Genomic DNA, 20,910 nt, shown 5'->3' with positions numbered 1-20,910 from the left:
AAGAAATTTGCCTATGCATTTAAATAAATCAAATTGAAACAGTTTTTATTAGCAAATTTAGTTCCCCGAAGCTAAACAGCCACGAATAAATGAACGAAATCTTTCTGTCATATCATCATTTTTTCCCTAATCATAAATATATTGGCAAAATCACCACACGATCAAGTGTAACAAATCTAATTTAGCTAGTAGTATATGAGCCCTGTATGAACATATGGAGACAGATAAAATAGATGGAAAAAAATTATCAGATATGTTGGTAATATACTGAAAAAAGGTCTTTATTATTATTATTATCACTTAGCATAAGCCTTAAACTTAAATTCCATGAATTTTAACTTATCAAATAAAGCAACATTAATGCTAATAATCTGAAATTTCCCTGATGATCTGTATGTTATAATGCATTTAAATAACACTTTAGATTTCACTATATACATATTAAGACAAACAGATGATGTGCTTGCCACTGCATTATAGTCATATATTCAGATTGTTGAAAAAGAGGGAAATATAAACACTGACTGTAAGTAAACTACTGGGCCTAGAAATGTAGGTAGTACATGAGCTGTTTATGGTTTTAAGATAGTGGAAATAAGATGAAATATTCATCAATATTATTAATGAAATATGTTGTTAATTTAAACATTTTACATGGCAGCATATTATTAAAATCACCTTTACAACCATGCACTTTGTCCTTTGTTTAAAAATAATATCACTAGAAACGTTAGAAAACGTTACTCTTGTGGTATATCCTCGTAAACGTGGCATTCGTTTGCTGAAATGAGGACAGGCAGTAGAACGAGTGAGGTTCTAGGCTTGAATTGTTTTGTTTTATGTGTTGTTGAAGGATGAGGTTTGATTTGCTGAGGGACACTAAACATATTGCGGAATTGTTGGATGTGCCCACACAGAGTGAACAAACACACACAGACACACACACATAACAGGAAACATGCTAGGCACTATTTACTATTCAAGACAAGATACCGCACAACATGCGTAGAGCGTAAGAGCGTACTTCCAGACACGGCTATAGAAACCTTATGGATGCGATGAGTGTATGAGATAACATGCGTGTTGAATCCAGTGTCAGTGCTTTAGATTTTAGCAGTCATTTTTATGAGCCCATTTGCTGCCAAGGGCTCAAACCACAGGCATTAGACTCTCCACATTGTTGTGCAACTCCTGCCCTAAAGCGATTATGAGTGGTGCCTGTCAGGCTGGCCCACCACACTCACGCACACACTGCCCGGTTTGCTTCATGCTCACACTCACTCTTTAACACATGCATAAATAATTATGAACCCAGGATATTTCCCTGCATGACGTGTAAACTGTATGTATACACAGATGGTCTCTCTCACAGACATACACACGATCACACACACACACACACACACACACACACACACACACACACACACACATAAACGCCAATACCACAAAAAGAAACTGCTGGTTTGGTGTGAGAAGCAAAAAGAGCTCTGCTGTCCACAGTAAATTGATGTGCTGTTTGCCTGGCCTTATCTGACACACACAATGTGGGAATTCCTTTGGCATCTTTTTTAGGTTTCTGTCTACTATGGTATCTGGTTTCTTTACTCTCTTTATCTGTGTTTCTCTCTTTCTTCTTCAGTTCTTCACCGCTTTATAGATTCATCTGAATATCAGTCACGGTACTGCACACCAAGATACATTTATGACCATTCAACACGGCACGTATTCCAGAGAAACAACCAGAATAACTGTATTAATAGATATCTTGCTTATAATATGACTAATTATGAATACGTTTATTTTATTTTTTTTATCATTCTTTATAATGCTTTTTTTTCTTCACAATAATAGTAAAAATGGAGGCCGGTGCCTTAAAAAGCGTTCTTAATGGAACCTGTTTTTGTACAGCTTTTTAGCAGTGCGAGCGTGTTTTGTGGGGGTGTTAGAGGAGGAAGGGAGGGGGTGTGTTTTTGGGATGGTAAATTCCTGAGCAGAAGCAGAGCCAGTCGGGCAGATTAACCATGTGCCCACATGTGCACTAGTTTTTTGTCTCAATGAATCATTGATGTGTTGGTACGACAGCCTGCTTGGGCAGAGTGTGCAGAGGCAACCAAATGGGTGGGATTTCTTTTTTTTTTTCTTTTTTTTTTAATGCCGTCTGTGTTTTCATGCCTGGGATTCCCATACAGTATACTTTCCATTCCGTAGGTTAATACCTACATATTACTTCCATATAGTTGGTGTGTGTGTTGTTGTTGTTGTGGTGAGACAAAAATGTGTAGTGAGTTTTGAATACCGTGTGTGTGTGTGTGTGTGTGTGTGTGTGTGTGTGTGTGTGTGTGAACGCTAATAGACGTTTACCTACCTCCTCGCTGTTCACCGCTACACTAATCCCACTGATTAAGCACTGAATGTACTCAGTGCCCTAATTTGCTTTCAAAACACAAACTGTTATTATTGCTCCAAGTATCAGCACTATCATCTCTCTGAAAACATGTGCCCCAGTATGTGTTCTTATAAGTCCAGAAAACAATAGTACTGTATGACACTGTACACTGTATAATAGTACTGTATGACACTGAAGTGTTTGAAGTGGTAAATATTTCTTTAAACCCAAAGCACTAGTCTGTCTGTATATTAACCGGAGTAAATAGATTTGCTGCCTGTTTGCGGCCTCTTTGAGGTTCATGCTGATTGATTTTTTTTCTCCCACTACTATATGTTCAAACAGTTACTTTCAAAGTTCAGAACTTTCTGAATACTTTTTTGTTTTTCCAGCTTCTTTCAGAATTTTTAGGAATTCTTGAGGCATTTGTTAGTTATTCTGTGGCGTCTTCTAAAAACATTAAAAAAACTAGAGATCTTAAACACATTTAAACACATCCTGAGATGGCAAAAACACTTTTTTTTTTAGGTTTAACCCTTTTTAACACTTTCCAGGCTATACCTCATTGACAGAGGAACAAAACCACCTTTTCTGAACATGTCGTCTTCCTTGAGGCTTTTTGGTCATCTATTCCAAGAAATAAAATTTACCGTATAATATCACGGCCCACACATTTACTGTAAGCCGTGTGCAGACACAAAGTGCATTTTTATTTGGAAATGAACAACGTAATGCAAGGATGCTGAATCACATTTACTGAATCAGTTAATTAATCGGAAAATATCGATTTTAAAGTCCCAAAGCTAAATTTGTAACGGCTTTCTAATTAGGTAAATGAGATATATGATATACTGTATATACCAACAATTTGGCAATGCTTCCAATTAGCGATTCATATTCATAATACTTTGACAATCACTAAAAGTAAAATGTATTGATGTAGAACATCTGCAAAAATAGAAAAATGCTATTCAAAAACAAAACACAAAGTCCAGTGTTCTTAGACTGTCCTGTGTTTAAAAGCTCAAAGGGCCAACGTTATCTCTAACTTCAATGAGTGTATCCTGAAACGTTGACTAAGCATATCCTTAGAAAAAGATTTACACTATCAAATATGATATTTAATTTGAGCATGTTTTTATTAATTTTTATTGTTTATTAGACTTTGAATACATGGATTGTACATAATTTACAGCACTGTGAACGAGCTGCTACTGTGGAAACAATAAACAATGCCAAGTGCATTATTATAATTTTGTAGTTTATCTTACAGTTGTGCTACAGCTGTTATCAAAAATCCTAAGCCTTTTTAAAAATATATATTATATTAAATATTTATAATTTGCGTATATTGCATTCAAAATATTTAATTAGGAAAATGAGTAAGTATGTTGGTGTTATGGAAGTATTAACTGCTTACATTTACCCATAATATAGGGCCCAGTTATTAGAATATAATTTTACAGAATATCATACAACATTGGCATCATATATTGCTTATCCACTAAATTCGGTCAGGGCCGCACACAATGAGATAACTATTATCGCATTATGACTGTCTTTTGTGATAGTCTTATAAAGCCAGTTGGTCAATTCCACTAATATAAAGTAAGCCTTTTATTAAGCATTAGGGTATGCAACACTACAATGATGACGTCAGCATTATGGGCGGAGCTGTGACTCTGACGCCAGTGGAATGGGACCTTCCTGTTCTACTTCCTCTCTCGCCTGGACCTTTCGTCCTTCCTTCCCACGTCCTCTTCCCTCTCTGCCACAAGGCTCAGCTGGAATGTTAATGCAACAGAAGTGGAATTCACAATTGATCACTGTTAGGTTAACTGAAAGCCATGAGGGATTACAGTCAACTTATATTTATTGAGAGCTTTCAATCAACAGCCTGCTATAAAAGCTGACCTCAGTAGTTAAAAGCTAAGACCTTTCTTGTTTAGACTCATAAGAAAGGAAAGCTAAGTTATATTTAAAATCCCTGTGATATTTTAAAGGATTTTCTTGTTTAGATGTAAATTTCCCAGGGGTAACTGGATTCTTTTATTTGCTGGTCTCTTTTCCTATTGTGCAAGAAAATCCAGACCTGGGAGGGGGGGGGTCTGGATTGTTTGTCACTGGTGACTCTTGATATAGAATTACTACACTTAGGACACTGATGGATAAGACAACTGGTTCTGTCATTCGTTTATAACCTATGAAAGTAACAAAATTTGCCTTCTTAGATCATAATGTGCTTTAATGCATATGTCTGGCCTTTGGTCTGGGTTTGGGACTGACAATGTATAAAATATAATTACCCAAAAGCACAAATAACCTGTTCAGTACTAACCATGCTAATGAAATGAAGGCATGTGTAGCCTGACTCGTGTCTGTCTGGTGACGTTTTCAGTGTGATGTGTTTTTGTGGTCGACATTAGACGGCTGTCAAATGCTGTTTCTGCCTCTGTCGACTCGTATGGTAAAAATAGGCTTGGCTGTAGTACAAGTGTGGTTTTGCTTAAAGTACAGCTAACCTGTCTTTCTCAAACGGCAAGGCAAAGCAACAGGTCTACTACTATCCTTGTGTATGTCCTATTTATTTCAGGGCCTGGAAATGTAATCAGCAAAGAGAGTTGCAATAACCAGGAAAAACACTTGTTACTACTGCAACACCAAAAAAATACATACGTGCCTGAGAAACTCGTTCAATTGGCTAGTGCCTTGTACGTTCTGAAAACCTTTCAGGCTATCCAGCCACAGTCCAGCAGCCTGGGGTTGCGTGACAGTTAGCCTCACTTAATGTCCACAGGACCTGAAGGAGGTCTCCTGTGGCCAGGCTGGGACAACACCCCAAAGGCAAGAGTCTACACTGTAGCCTAGTTTGCCGATAGCTAACACGCAGACTGCAAGCAAACCCACGTCTGAAGCCCCACCTCACCAATCCTGACACAAGCTTGTGTGTCACTCTTACACTGCTTCTTTATACCAGTACAACACAGCCACACACACTCCAAAATAACGCTTCTACCACCTTGACCACCACAAACATGACTCTGTCCATTCATGGGGTCAAATTTGTGAAGACAGCAGCAATATAGACGCCTGTACGACACGAAAGTGATACAGAGGTCAGTAACGATTAATAAACCTATACAAATTTGAATGTTTATTCGCAATTTATAGATTTCTGCTGCTTTGTTACAATGAGCATTGTTAGACAGGCTATACAAAATAAAATGTAATGGTTTTATAGTATATAGGAGTTTTATAGTTTTACTTGGTTGCAGCCTATTTAAATACAGCCTGAATCTTAAGAAAAAAGAGATTTCATCTCTCAGTTTTGTTACCTTTCAGTTGTGGAAACAGCTCTAAAGCTGATTCCTGAACAGTGCCTTCTACACTATTCTAAAGTAATCATTTATTACAGTGAGGGTCGTAATGGATCTAGAGTTTGCTCTGGTAATACTGAGCAACACAGGACTATGCTCTGGAGGTGATGTCTGTCATTCACAGGCTTATTTACACCTAGGGGCAATTTATAGTCACCAGTCAGTCTGCTAGCATGCTCTTTGGAGGTGGGTGGAAACCAGAGAACCGGAAGAAAACCCATGCAGACATTGTGAGAACCTCAAGCTCAAGATCAAACCCTATAGCAATGAGGTGGCAATAATATGCACACAATTCCACAATAGCATGGAGTGATTGAATGTTAAAAAAAAATATATTATTAGAAATAGTTAGTCATTTAAAGAAATATTTTCACTATCTTGTATACGGTATACTGTAATCGTCAGGTACAGACACTACTCAAATCAATCGCTCGAGCTCTGTAAAGTACCTCACCGACTGTCCTACTGCACTAATCTGCCTACATAAAGGTTACAGATGTATTTCCTGTCATTACAGGGACATGGAAAGTCTACAAAGGCACAAAAGCATGAGAATTTCTGTCTCTCTGTTTCCTCTATAGTTGCTTACTGAAGCCAGCAGTGGCACTCTCGGTTTGATTCATCACCTACTTTCGTGCTGACGTCATGGTGGTTTGTTAGTCATTACCTCGTCGCCCTGAGGCCAAACCCACATACAGACTGCTAAAAGAGCTTTTCTCATTTTTTTATGAGGTCAAACCTGTTACCAGGATGACATTTTGATAGTTATTCAGAATCTGCACCTTGTCAAAAGAAAAGGTTTGTTTTTGTTTAAGCCGTTTATTTTCTTGAGAAGTAACTATGTGGAATTGTCTTTTATCAAGTGCTGCCTCAAAATGCGGGTGTTCACTAATCATTGCCGATGCAGCGGAGGAAAACCTGCAAGAGACTTCCTATTTTTCCACCTTTTTCCTTTTGTTTTGCTACTATCAGAGTGGCACGTTTTGATTCGGAAACATTGGCTCTTGAACCCGCCGTCTTCAGATAGTTTGTGGCACTTGGCCTCATTTGGAGGACGGTGACGGCAGTGTTTTTGCACAGAGTGCAGAGGCATTAGCAGGATCGCTATCAGCGCTAGCCAGCGCTTCCTGTGCGGATACAATGGAGGAGGAAGTCTGCTAATAGCACAGCTCTCGGCTGCTTTGCCGTACTCTCTTGTTCTTTGCCCCCTAACCCACACCCAAGCTGGGTTCATTCCTGCCCAAATGCCACAGAGGGGCCCCTCGAAGAGTCACTGAGTGCATAAGCTCTAATAAGCCACAGAGAGCAAACTAATATAAAATACACACCAACGGATAATCACAGCATGAGGATGGGGTATATAAGATTGAAAGGTTCATGCTTTTTGAGCAATCAGCTTCAGACTGGATATGAACAACTATACTGGCAGGAGAATTTACACAAATACATGCACTGATCATGAAAATCAGTTAGATCAGAAAAACACTTGTGTTCTATGAGAGCTTCCGATGTTGCGTTACTTTATAGGCTGCAATTGGTATCACTGGAATGAGTTTGATAATGCAGGTTTATATCACTTTAAATAACATATTTGTTCCAACTGCACACACATTTATTGTTTTGTGAAACTCATAAGCTCATGTGAATGACTCTATCATTTAATGCTAATAATACTAGATATTAAATTATGACAAAAGAAAAGTCTACTGTGTAACAGGACAAAGAGTTGCAATGCAGTGGCTAAGCTGCATTACTGGAAGATTTTAGTCACAGATTAGTCATTAATTGTTAGATTTCTCTTTACTGTGCCATTTTAGAACGTAGTTTTTCATTCTCATTCTTAAAAAAACCCTTTTAAAGTAAGCATTAAAGAAATCCTCGACTGATTGTTATTGTTATCTCTAATGTTCTTAGAGTATGGAAACTAGAAGTACTCCTTAAAAGAGACAATAATATAATATAATATATGATGTATAATATATTATAATATAATGTAATACAGTATTGGAGTCTGGTATTCTAAAAACAAAGATCTCAATATGAGAGAGACTTGTGAGAAAGTCTCACTAAAATGTTAGTGTACTGTAGTGATACAGTGAACGGTAAGTTACAGCTTTGTTGTATTTACATGTGATTAGACTGAAAAACTACACTGGTAACACAATTAACTTACAATGTAGTGCCATCGCTGAAATGACTGCTACAGATGTAAAAATGTACTTTTACTGACTGCCCCAATAACTGCCCTTAGACTTCCTTTATCAGAGAGTTTTGCCTGAATGTCTTCTATTCTTGTCTTTATATATTACAAGATACATGTGAAAATTCTTGTCCATTGAACAAATGTTAAAAATGTCTGTTGATTTGGATGGTGTGTCTTGGTGGTGCGGTGGGTAGAGCTGCTGCTTCATAGCTCCAGGGTCTCTGTTTGATCCTGAACTTCAGTGTGGAGTTGTTTATGTTCTCCTCGTGCCTGGTCTCCTAAAAACATAGCATTAGAAGGCCATTCTTGATTGAGTGTATGTGCATTGTGCCCCGGGAATAAGCTCTGGATTCACCGCACCCTTGACCAGAATAAATTTGTACCCTAAAATGACTGACTGATTTACTTGCATAAACACATGGAAAATATAAGTATTTATCTTGAAGAAATAGCGTGAGTCCACTCAGCAGAGCCGAGCAGGCTTACAGACTAAACACTGGCTTGTAATAATTGTTGGCAAATGTTTATCATTAATGACTGATGGATGTGTGTATTATACAGGCTGTGAAAGAAGAATCAGATTTTAATTCATGTTTGTGTGGAAAGACAAAAATTTAATAAGAAAAGACAAAAATGGGACTGAAGGAGATTTCAGCGTTTACATTTTAGAAGGAAGACACTGGAGTTTTTGTCTTACTTTTTTTTCACCCACAATCTGTGCATGTGAAAAACGGTCCATTAGCACGAGAGATTCTCATTACCGTGTAACTCTTAGCATGTTGAGGAGTATGAGGTCAGTGGTGTGACACGAGCACTTTTTTCCAGGAAACAAGAGCAGGAGAGCAAATTGGATTGAGGATCTCCACACTGAGCGCTCTGTCTAACGGGCCTCTACTCATTCGTAATTCAGTTTGCCAGCACTAACGCAACTGCAAGACTCAAGGACTCTTTTGTGACCAGCGGCAACACGAGCGCCTGATCAGCTGGTCCCTGTAAGTGTGTGCATGTGTGAGTGTACGTGTGTGTGTGTGTGTGTGTGTGTGTGTGTGTGTGTGTGTGTGTGTGTGTGTAAGAGGGGAAGAAAAACCCCTGATAAACACTTTCTGACTCTGCATGGAAAATCCATTATTATGAGAAACCTGAAAGCAATCTATTTCATCTCAAAAAAACAAATACCATTTACATCCATAGTTTGTATATTTTGATTATCAGCACTATTTCAAACATAAGATTTACTGGACTTAAAAGTAAAGGAAAAAAATCAAAAATTTACATGGTTCTGTTTTGCATATTAGGTCCACTTACTGTTTTGGGACTTAATACTGACCTGCCTCGTTTCCTGAGCTGTGATACCTTGGCAACGCATTGTCGGTTGCCAGGTATTTCAATATTGCAGTGATAGTTTTCTGCTGAAGACGCTTATTATGAAATGAGCCATGTAAACAGGACGGCACGTCAGACGCGCGAGGGCTTCCCGTCCGTGCTTTTACTCAAGCAGACATTCATAGGACTTCGTATTGACTTTCCAAAAGTAGGCCAGCGTGCTTTGCCATAACTAATCCCCAGACCCACCACATCCCTTCCTCAATTCTTCATTGGGCAAGATAACCTATCAGAGTGTAAACACAGGAAATCAGTAGAGGCTTAAGGAGCTGCTATTGTCCCCTCTGAGCCTTCCCGTTTCGCAGTTATTAGACTTCGCTTCCATCGCAACCTTTCCTTGTTATGGCATGTTTTATTGTTGTGGGTGAATTGCTTACGTTTGTTTAGGACATTTGACATGTTGTGGTAGCGAATGTGGTCAGAGACTTTAATTGTGCTTACTGAACAGCTCATATCATTATTCCTGAGAGTGGTCTAATGAGTATTCTACAATTGTATACTTTCTCTTATGTCCTTTTAACTTTGTATTCAAAATAGCAATATCGATATTGCTAATCAGACTTTTTTCACATTCTGTTTTTATATCTGAAATGATATGTACTAGAAAAAAATAACCTCAAGGATCATCTTAGATTCATGCCATATCCCCACTTTTAACCTGAACCCTCTCGATAGAACTGGCAAACTGCTAAATTTTATTTTCATCCAAAGTGCCTTCCACGTGAAACAGGTTACAACCCAAGTGTTAGTATTTTTGCTCCAGGGCCCTCACAGGAGTCTCAATAAATCTTAACAGAACATTTTAATCACTAGTTCAAAACTAGAGTCACCACTGCTTCTAAAAAAAAAGAAGTGTGTTGTTCGGAGATTGTTTCTGTCCCAGGACTGTCAGCTGCAAACCTGTAGAGGACAGAAGGAACAGGAAGTACACAGCAGGAAGTGTTGAAGCGCAGTGGGTCTGCCGCAGGTGCAAATTTAGGAGTAGGTTATTTCTGTATTAGAGTGATCTTACATATACAGCTGGAGGTGGGAATTGCACAATTCTGACTCAGATACCACTGACTTATACTATGTGTGATGATTTATCAAACCACAATAACCCTTGTGATTAATTCATGTGCTTATAATGTGGCTTAAATGACACGAATGGATGAATCGATAGTAGGCTTGATTCCATATTTCACAATTAAGATTTCATGACGACATACATCAGAGTTTGAGTTTATTCCTGAAACTGGTAATCGTAGTCATTGTCACCACTTAAAATGCACAATCCATGCGTATAACCCAGTGTGCATTTCTGTGTCTAAGGGACTTCCTTGCTTCTCAGCACAAAAGGACTTTCATTTCTGCCAGGGCATAAAGCACGTCATTTCTGCTCATGAAAGTTTCGGAAAAAGAGAAGCTGAATATATTATTATTCATTTTTACAGTCAGATGAAATTCTGTGTAACAGAGACTTCCATGCGATCATTTTTAATGAGGATTGATGCATGATACTATGATACATATTTCTCTTAGAAACTGTGACTTTAACAGACAAGAACAGTTCTAAGAAAGAAACATAGCAGACCATAGAAGTGGCAAGATAATTGAACATAATGACTAGCTTTTCCATTTCAAAGTTGCCGACGAGAGCAAAGTTGGGCCGTAGGAACAGCAGCAGTGCTACAGTTGCAGCAAAGCCGGTTGTACAAAATGCAGCATTAAGGGTTTAAAGAGTACTCTTCTCGTCAAGAAGAAATGTAAATGCTACGTTTTTTTAATCCTTTGTTTTCTTACCTGACTTTACCTCCTGTAAGTGCTGCAAGCTATACTTAGGGTGTTAGACTGCTAGAAACCTGCTGCGCTAGTGATGGGGTAATGACAGGTCTGGGCTGTCTCTCAGTCTGCTGCTAACCACACGTGCATGCACACACACACACACACACACACACACACACACACACACACACACACACACTCAGGCATACATACACACACAAGCACATACAGACACATATATACAAAGACACGCACGCCAATCTGTCAACAGATGGCTCCCCAACCAGACATGACCTAACACGAGCTCGGTGCTGCTTTGCCACGGACTGTGTGAACCGGTCTTGGTGTCCCTGTTACGCTTTATCTCCCTGGGGAAGTTCTGTAGAAGACCTAGTTTTCGGGGGATTTTTTTTTCCTTTGCCAGGCTTGCATATATGTCTCACCACCACCTTACGGTTTGACTGTAACCTCTTTCACGAGGGCGTGAAACCTGCTTTGAAGTCCTCTCCTGTAATTGTATGCTTTCTTTTTTTTCTCAATCTACTCCGACGCCTAAACATCAAGTGCATGTTGGAAACGGTACCCCCCCCCCCCTTTTTTTTTATTTTTATTTTTTTTATTTAGTCACTTTACAGAAAAAAGGCTCTAATGTGGCCTTGGTTGCTGACTCAAACCAGCTCCTGCTCCTCTTCATTTTAAATTCTCTCTGGGGAATTTTTTCTTTTTCTTTTTCTTTTTTTTTTAAACCAAAGAGCCCGATGTGGTGTTTGAGATCTTTTAAAGAAATGAGCGATTAACTTGGCCAAGTCTAGTCTGCAGGCTTCTTTAGACCTCAGAGAAATAGAGAGATAGAGGGGGGGTGGAGAAAACACTAATGCCTTTCAGCCTCCTTGGACTGAAAGAAAGTAAGAGAGGGAAAGGGGATAACTGCACACTATGTCCTTGGCATGGACAGTCCCAATCCTTTGACCTCCAGCTGTTCATGGAGAATATACGTATACACATACACACACACACACACACACACACACACACACACACACACACACACTTCTAATGCAGTACAGTACATGCATGCCACAGGTGACATGGTTTATATAATGAAACCACATAATTTACAGAATTATAATCAAATCAATAAACATATATCTAATTCAAAACATATTATCTTCTATCTTTCTTACAGGACAAAACAAATAACTCATCATCTTATAAAAAATCTGCCTCTTGTAAAATAACACTGTTTTTAATGTTTACTAAAAAAGTAAATGTAGTAAATTTTTACAAAAGAATTTCACAATTGTGAATTGGCAAGTCCCAATCACTTGCAATTTGTCCCTAATCGCACAATAATGGCAAACATTGCAGTGTCAGCTAACATACGTGCAAAAAAACGTCACTTTGTCCGAAGTGCTGCTTGTGCAACATCACAGGGTAGATGAACAAGCTGTAAACGCTAACTTCTGAATACATGAGTTCACAGACTTGAACAATTGGTTACTCTCCTTTTGATATTGTCAATTTGGCCTTATTTTTTCAACTGAAAAAGTGTGCATTCAAGAGCTGGTTCTCAGTCAGTGCTGGACGATTTTGACTGATCACAATGTTTACAGTTTGATCAGTCGTCCAATTGAAGGTGGAATAGATCATTTCTTACTATATGTCTTTGCACACCTTTCTTAAGTTTTTCTAGCTATATAGTTTGAGCTATAAAGTTTGTCTTGACTCTCTGTTGAAGACCATATCGATAGAAGAGAGTTGATATGCTTCCTCTATAGACCACTGCTAAGCTACTTTTCCATACAATTATGTCTTTTTTCTGTTGCAGTAGTTACTGGAGATGCATGGTAGCTAAAAACCAGCACAGTTGTTGTTCCTGGTGATGGTACATTTCCACACCCCTGCACCTCACCCATACCATGACACATTCATTGCTGGGGTTCCAGTCCTGCAAGTTACTAGGGCCAGGGAGGAACTAATTTTTCCAGCCAGGAACCACTGGTTTGAGAACTAGCACAGGCGAGAAACCTGCCCAGGAACTGTGTCGGTTGAAAAGCGGCACCTGTTTTCCCCCATAATGCACTTTGCTTAGTCAGGTAAGAGCACAGCATATGTACATGGGTGTGCTAGGTTTGTCTGAGAGAGGTTCTCTCGGTCCAGTGTAAATCTTATTCTAGCACAGATAAATTGTAGTGAGAAAGTGATTTGATGCTGAATCAGCTTGACTGCATGAAGTGAACTAAAATTGTTGTTGATTATGCATTGCTGGGAGAACTACTACATAAATTCAAGCTACTAAGTCAAGCCACAAAATGCATACTGGGCCAATGGACTGAGCTGCAGCACTGCAGAAATTCAATATGTTCTAGATATTTGGAATGACAGTCCAAAAACAAAAAAAATAAAAGCTGGTCATGATACACAGAGAGTTTCGAAGTGTTTATATACTTTTCTGATCATTGTGTGCCATGTTCTCAATGGACGGGTGATTTTGTGATTTCTGTGCATACCTGGTGAAGGTTCATGTACCTTTCTCCATTGCTGTATTTATAGCCAATGAAAGAGTTTTATTTGCACAATTTCAGCCTTACATGCCAACCAACCAGAACCAGTGTTTTATGATTTTTGATTGTTTTTGCCCTTTGATTTAGGCTTGGCAAATACCTTTAGGTCTCACACTTGAAATCTGATAACAATTTACACGAAACAAAATAACATAGAAGGATAATGTGAGAACTATAGTGAGGGGTGAGCACTTATACTATTTCTTTTTTCATTCATCTTAAATCTGCCAAAATCTAACCACATCCACTGGGGTTTTTTTAAGGTTCCAATGAGATCAGGTTGATTTATCAGTAAATTAAATGAACATTTGTCCACAATCTTAAATTAAAATGTAGGTCAGAGTTAAAAGACATTATTATATTCTGATGATCTCACAATGCATTCATGGGAAAATTATATTAAATAGTTATATTTATCAATATTATCATGTCGCATTACATTTCCCCACTCTCTACCCTTAGCTATCAACACTTCACTTTTCGCATTACAGGAGGAAAACGATATGGTTTTCATTTCACATCACATTAAAAAAAACACAGCTGTACACAATTTGACTGGCTGTTGCGCTGGACTGCATAACATGTTTTCCTTCTGCATGTGAAAAAGAAGGGAAGTGCAATGAGCCATTCTAGACTGTACTTTTGTACATGGGCTTTTCGTGAGGACTTGTGATGGACTCCAGGCCATTGTGTGTGCTCTCTTGCCAGTAAGTGTAAGCGCTGCTGGCACTGGAGCCAAAACAGAAGGCTGATGGGGTGGGAGCACAGCAGACATCCCACCCCCCTCCCAAAATGGCAGGGCTTGGCGCTGATCGCTGCGGGCTGGCATTCCAGTCCTTTTTACTCACACACATCTACACACTGACCTGCAACCACTGTTTCCTGAAAGACAGGAATTGAGGCTGGCTTCCTGTGACAGTCCTCTTTCATGTGGTCACTTCCTGGTGTTTGACTGTTGCTATTGAACCCTGGATTCATACACAGCTGGTCTGAGAGACTCTTACTATTTTACAACCAATTATAATCAGCTCAAAACTTTCTAGAAGCAGGTTTACTGTAATCAGGTATTAATAGTACAATATGACACTATAACGATTGTGTCCAAAGCATTCTGTTTAAAAAGAAATACTTTCCCTGCATGCACACTGTAGATAAGAAAAGAGTGTTATTTAATGGTGCAGTTGTAAATAAAGCAGCTTTATCTCTGCACAACTGACACTTTGGCCTTTATTCATCAAAGTTGCTTTTATTTAGATCATAAAAATTCCACCTACAATATCAGTATACGTTTTATTTTCTTTGCCATATCTGTATGATCAAAAACATAACATTTGTACAACTGTACATGCAGTCAAATCATTATTATTTGCAGCCTTAATAATACTAGTACTAGTATGTTACTAATAGACATAAGTGACAGGCTGGAGTTCTGCAGTTCTGAAGAAAAATTCTATTTTACTATACTATTTATTATACTATAGGATATAAGATATGGCATTTCAAGAAAGAGCATCTCACATAGTTTAAACAATATATTTATGACAGGAATAGAGTTGTAATATTAGGAATGAAAAAAGTCATTCGTCTTTATTTTTAAATTCCAGACTAGGGCATTTTGTGTTCTTATGTAGATGAAGGCAGCATTTTGTTTATATAGAGCAGAAGCCGATTTACTGATCCTCCTTATGTCCTCACTTATTTTGTTTACCTACAACAGTTTCACGAATCAGTTGTGAAACAAATCATATGTCGTCCTCGGCATTCAAGCCTGTTCTTGCTTCTACATCGCTTCGCTGAATATGGCCCATTGTGCTGTAATTCACCAGTAACATTCTGTTAAATTTGCTCCATTTGTGTTGTGTCGTTGTATTGTTATGGTATTCTTGGAATGGTGGGACTGATGCAAAGCCGAGATTAGAGTGTCTCCACAGCACAACAACCATGTGGTTTAGTAACCTTGCTCAAGAATGTGGATTGGGACAATGCAGAATCCCATGTTCTTCGTTTCCTAAGAGATTGCACCCCAGCAGCCTAGCCATGATTGTGTTTGAACTTTGAACACAGTGATGAGCTGAAATGCTGAGGTTCCTGTCTTCAGTTACTGCTAATTCATAACCTATTGTCCTAACAGGAAGAGGGATTCCACTAAAGGGCAACATCAAACAAATTAGTGAGCCTTGATAGGATTATTATTATTATGATTATGATTATGATGATGATTTATTTTTATATTTATTATTATTATTATTATTATTGTTATATTAATTATTATTATTTTGTCATCCAAAATGCAGGGAAACCAACATACACTTAATAGTAGTATGAAAACCTGGTGTTCCATTAGTTCATGCTCAGTTAAAAAGCCTACTTACATACACAACCCAAAGCAGGAAACTGGGCTTCTCTGAGTATGACCACACTGTAGACACACTCTTTTGCCAAAATCTTCTCACACAGCACACAAAGTTCTGCCTTGGTATTTCCCCCTTGTCGTCTTTTCATGAGCAACAGGCCATACACAGGCTGACTAGGAGACATTTCAATTCCATCTCAAATCTTATCATTACAATAATTACATGATCTCTCAGCAGCAGATTGGTTTCAGATTATGGTGATTTAGTTGTAAATTTGTGTAGAGTTTATACATTTTTACAGTAAAACACATAATAGGTACACATCTGGGTTTGTGTTTACTCAAGAACCAAACTAAAAACTGTCCTTCTGATGGAGTAATTCCTCATAAGGTGTTGGGTAATATGTGTGTGTGTGTGTGTGTGTGTGTGTGCGTGTGCGTGCGTGTGCGTGTGTGTGTGTGCACACGAGTGTTAGATTTGGATAGACTTTGGAGTGTTGTGGCCAGCCTCCTTCCTTCAGTCCTGCTGATATATGACGGTCACAGGACGCTCTGGCGTCTGGCTCAAATTCGCAATCATTCTCTAAAACACACACATACACACACACACACACACACACACACACACACACACACACACACAAAATAATGAGTCTATATTTAAAAAGGAAAATTTCTCTTATGGTAATTGCCTGTAATGCTATTATTGATGGCCAAGTATTAACAAGTTGGATATTTTAATAATTTGTTCTTTGTAACATGTTTTTTAAGACTCATGTCAATTTGTACTAACTGCATATTTTAGTTATTGACATCCGTAAACATTAAGAAACACAACTGTTGCTTAACAGAAAAACAGCAATATTAGCCAAACACAGCACTAATGTTGATAGTTAAATAGCTTGTCTGGCTAATATTACTTTTACGGTAGTAGAGTTTTCGATATTATAGCAGATGCCAAATTTTGCTAAACTAGACTACATGCAATCACAGCATCTAAATATATTGCTAGTATTTGCTAGTAGGAGAGCTAGCTATGATTTTGAAAACAAAAGTAGCTAAGATTGCTAGCAAGCTAGCTAGCATACTAACTTTTGTGTATTTTAAACCATTTGACAGCTTTGCTTAAAATCATAACTAAAAGCGTGCCAGTAACTCTAACTCTATCTGTTGTTGTCTTTGAAACCCAGGCATGTTATCCCAGATATCTAATGTCTTTGTGCTATTATTAAATTCCTATGAACTTTTTTTTAAACAAGCTGAACGACAAACCAAATACACACATCTGGCCGTCTTTGTGTTTTTAGTTTGTATTTAGGTGTATTTCTCTCTGTCACTCTTTCTCTCTCTCTCTCTCTCTCTCTCTCTCTCCCTCTCCCTCCATCTCTCTCTCCTCTATTTGTGTTTTTCAGTGATGCAGTTCTGGTGGCTATATTTAAAAAATACTAAACATATATTTCACGAGGTGTTTTGTTTTATACACTGCACCCCCCCCCCCCACACACACACACACACACACACACACACACACACACATACATACAGGCAGTTACAAGGCTTTATGAACACAAAGCTTTTTAGTCCAACAAACACACATCCCCGCCATCAAATCATGCCTCATCCATTAACAACTCGAAATAACGCACACAAACCATTAGGCCAGCACTTGAAAAAAAGCCCAGTTTCTGTTTAACTTTATGAGAAATAGCTCTAATCATGAATATTACTGTGGCGGCAGCTCAAGTAATACCTGTCTCCAACCGTCTGAATATTTACCTGTGCTGTGAGACTGTTTTCCTGCTGTGCAGCTATGGTGAGATAATAGAGCCCAATAGAAGTGAGGGTTCTACTTTCTCTAAAAGCACTTCATGGATTTTGATATTCAACTACTGACCCTTTAAGGGTGTTGCTTAGGATGTACAGTATGTTAGGTTGCTATTGATGCATTGCGCTGCTGTGTAAAATTTTTGTTTTTTCTGATTAATGCATTTGTGTGTAACTGGTAAAGTGGACAAAATATTAGAAGCAGTTTTACTTTTTCTCCAGGCAGAAATATGTGTCCAATATTTGACTGACCACAGCACTATGGCAGATCCATTTATTCTTTCTTGCAGTTCTATCAGCCTTGTGATGTGTAAACCAGCAGATTAATTTAATGTAGGCTTTTATGGAACTGGCCACTAAGAACTATTTATTAACAGAAGGTCACCTCAGAGCAGCTGTTCATTGCAGTAGAAGCATCCAGTACAAGTGTGGCTCTCAAAGTGGGGTCTGCAATGCCCCAGAAGTCAGTGACAAAAGCCAGGAAGTCTACAATTTCTCTTTTTATGTTTTTAAATAACATGACAGCTCAATAACTATTCACTACTAATAAAGTCAAAATATGATACAAAACATTGCAACTCTTTAGGTCCTGTGTAAAAAAATAATGATGCACATTTGCCTAGTGACTTGATATATGATGTTCATGTGTTATGATCATTAGACGGTTTGTGGAAATTTCCTGCAACACTGGAAGGGGTCGCTGACTACAATGTGTCTTCATGCAAGCCTAAAGAATATAATATTTTTTTGCTAATTTCAACAGGATGAAACAATTGAAGGCTAATATGCAAAATTAGCAGCTGTATTTTACTGTACCTCCCTGGACACCTTTGTGATTGTAAATAAACAGTCCAGAATGCTTTACTGATATTTATATCAGTTTATAAAAAAGCATATTGTAATGTATTTTTAAGGTTGTTTCTAAAAGTTTTTTGTCTAGAGTACATTAAATGATATGTGACCTAGTCCTCTGGGAACCTTGGTGAACAGACAGAAGGATTTTAAGTGGAATTGTAGACCACATATGAAAGGAAAGGTCAAAAGCATGAGGATGAATAGAAAACAGCTGCTATGCGGATTTGCACTGTGGTGATATACCATCAGAAGAAAATTTTACTGGAAAAGGGCAAAGGTGGTCATAACACTTTCTCCCTCATCCCTCTTTTTCAGAACTCGATCCGGCACAACCTGTCTCTGCATAGTCGCTTTGTGAGAGTGCAGAATGAGGGGACAGGGAAAAGCTCGTGGTGGATGCTTAACCCAGAGGGTGGTAAGAATGGCAAGTCACCTCGTCGTCGTGCCGCCTCCATGGATAACACTGGCAAGTTTGCCAAGAGTAGAGGGCGTGCAGCCAAGAAAAAGGTATGCTGGCAAAGACTGTATTCACCCACTTCCTCACATCAGCCGTCATTTATTCCTACCCTGAATCACTGAGTTAAAATTTGACTCATATTTTGGAACTGTTTAAACCTACAAAGTCTTCACGCATATTCAACTTAACGGTAACTACGGTATGTTAAACTGGTCAACAAGCTGAAATTAAGCTTTCAAATCAATTTACCCACTTTTTATCCCTGCAGCTGGCCCTTCAGGGTGGTCCTGATGCTGGTGCTGATAGCCCGGGCTCACAATATAGCAAGTGGCCTGGCAGCCCCAACTCACACAGCAATGATGACTTGGAGCCCTGGACAACTTTTCGCCCTCGCACCAGCTCCAACGCCAGCACGGTGAGCGGACGTCTTTCACCCTTCGTGCCCGAGCAGGATGACCTGACTGACTCAGAAATGCACATGGTCTACTCGGGCCCTGGCTCATCCTCCAAAATGACCTCAACTCTACCGAGCCTTTCGGAGATGACCAGTTCTTTGGGCCATGGCAGCACAGAGAATGTTATGGAGAACCTTCTGGACAATCTCAACCTGCTCTCGCCAAATAACCCAGGATCAGCTGGGGGGCCCAGTTCAAGCTCCAATCAATCATCTCCCTCCTCTCTTCTACAGAGCAGCCCTGGATATGCACCATATAGCAACCAGCAACCTCAGCAAGACTACCGCAAATGCTTGTATGGCCAGCCCAGCATGGGAAACCTGTCCTCTATGTCCATGCAGACTCTGGAGAGCAAGCCCTCTTTTCCAGCTTCTTCTGGATCAATGGGGCAGTATAACTGCCCAGCAGGACTGCTTAAGGAGCTCCTGACCTCAGATTCAGACCCACATACAGACCTGATTCCTTCTGTAGACACTGTGGTCTCCCAGTCGGTAAGCAGAGGAGGACGCATGTTGCCTCCTTATGGTAGTGGGCGAGCCGAACTAATGGGGGGTGGGGCTTCCCATGGCCACGTTCTGTCTCACTCTCACAGTATGCATGGCCAGGCACCACCTACCTCTGTGGCTCTGAATGGGCGTCCAATACATCCTATGACCAACATGAGCCATGGAGGACGTATTGGGTCCATCAAGTCAGCTATGCAGATGCAATATGGGGCTTCGGGTCACATGGCAGGAGGAAGTGGGGCAGGAGGGGGAGGACTCCCATTCTGCAACATCAATGGCAACGGCTATGGCCCTGGACCTAGCCTGCCACCCATTCAGCACATGGAAAAGCTGCCCAGCGACTTAGATGGCATGCCTGTGGAGCGCTTCGAGTGTGACATGGAGTCTATTCTTCATGATACACTAATGGACGGAGATACGCTGGACTTTAACTTTGACTCCATGGCAAACCAGCCAGGGTTCCCGCCACATGGGGTCAAGACCACTACTCACAGCTGGGTGTCTGGTTAAAGGTACGTAAACATGTACACATAGTTCAATTATGATTACCAACTAGCCTTTATTTCTTACAGTCAATCCAACCGCATCTGTTTAAATGACATTTTCATGGGGCAGAGTAAGAGTAGCAAATTTCTGGGGAAAATGTTAAATAAAAGTAATGAAACTGGATTCCATTGAAATGCATTTTTTTGTATTCTGTTACTTTGACAGAATGTATTTTTATTATATATAGATCATTTAAAAAATACAACCTTGGTTTTACATATACACAGAATACAG

The 20,910-nt window shown here is 39.2% G+C and overlaps 1 protein-coding gene across 1 annotated transcript in view; it reads left to right on the top strand.

Moving 5' to 3' along the window:
* foxo1a (forkhead box O1 a) overlaps positions 1–20,910 on the top strand; it is a 34,455-nt gene that overhangs the window by 9,102 nt on the left and 4,443 nt on the right. Inside the window, exons 2-3 of the mRNA XM_046863177.1 lie at positions 19,028–19,219; positions 19,438–20,642. Of these exons, the coding sequence (XP_046719133.1) occupies positions 19,028–19,219; positions 19,438–20,640 (1,395 nt within the window). The 3' untranslated portion in view covers positions 20,641–20,642. The remainder of the gene's footprint in view (positions 1–19,027; positions 19,220–19,437; positions 20,643–20,910) is intronic.

The sequence above is a fragment of the Silurus meridionalis genome, chromosome 12 (genome assembly GCF_014805685.1).
Source record: "Silurus meridionalis isolate SWU-2019-XX chromosome 12, ASM1480568v1, whole genome shotgun sequence".
Classification (NCBI taxonomy): Eukaryota; Metazoa; Chordata; class Actinopteri; order Siluriformes; family Siluridae; genus Silurus; species Silurus meridionalis.
The sequence above is the reverse complement of the archived record's forward strand: the minus strand, read 5'-3'. Positions and strand labels throughout refer to the sequence as shown.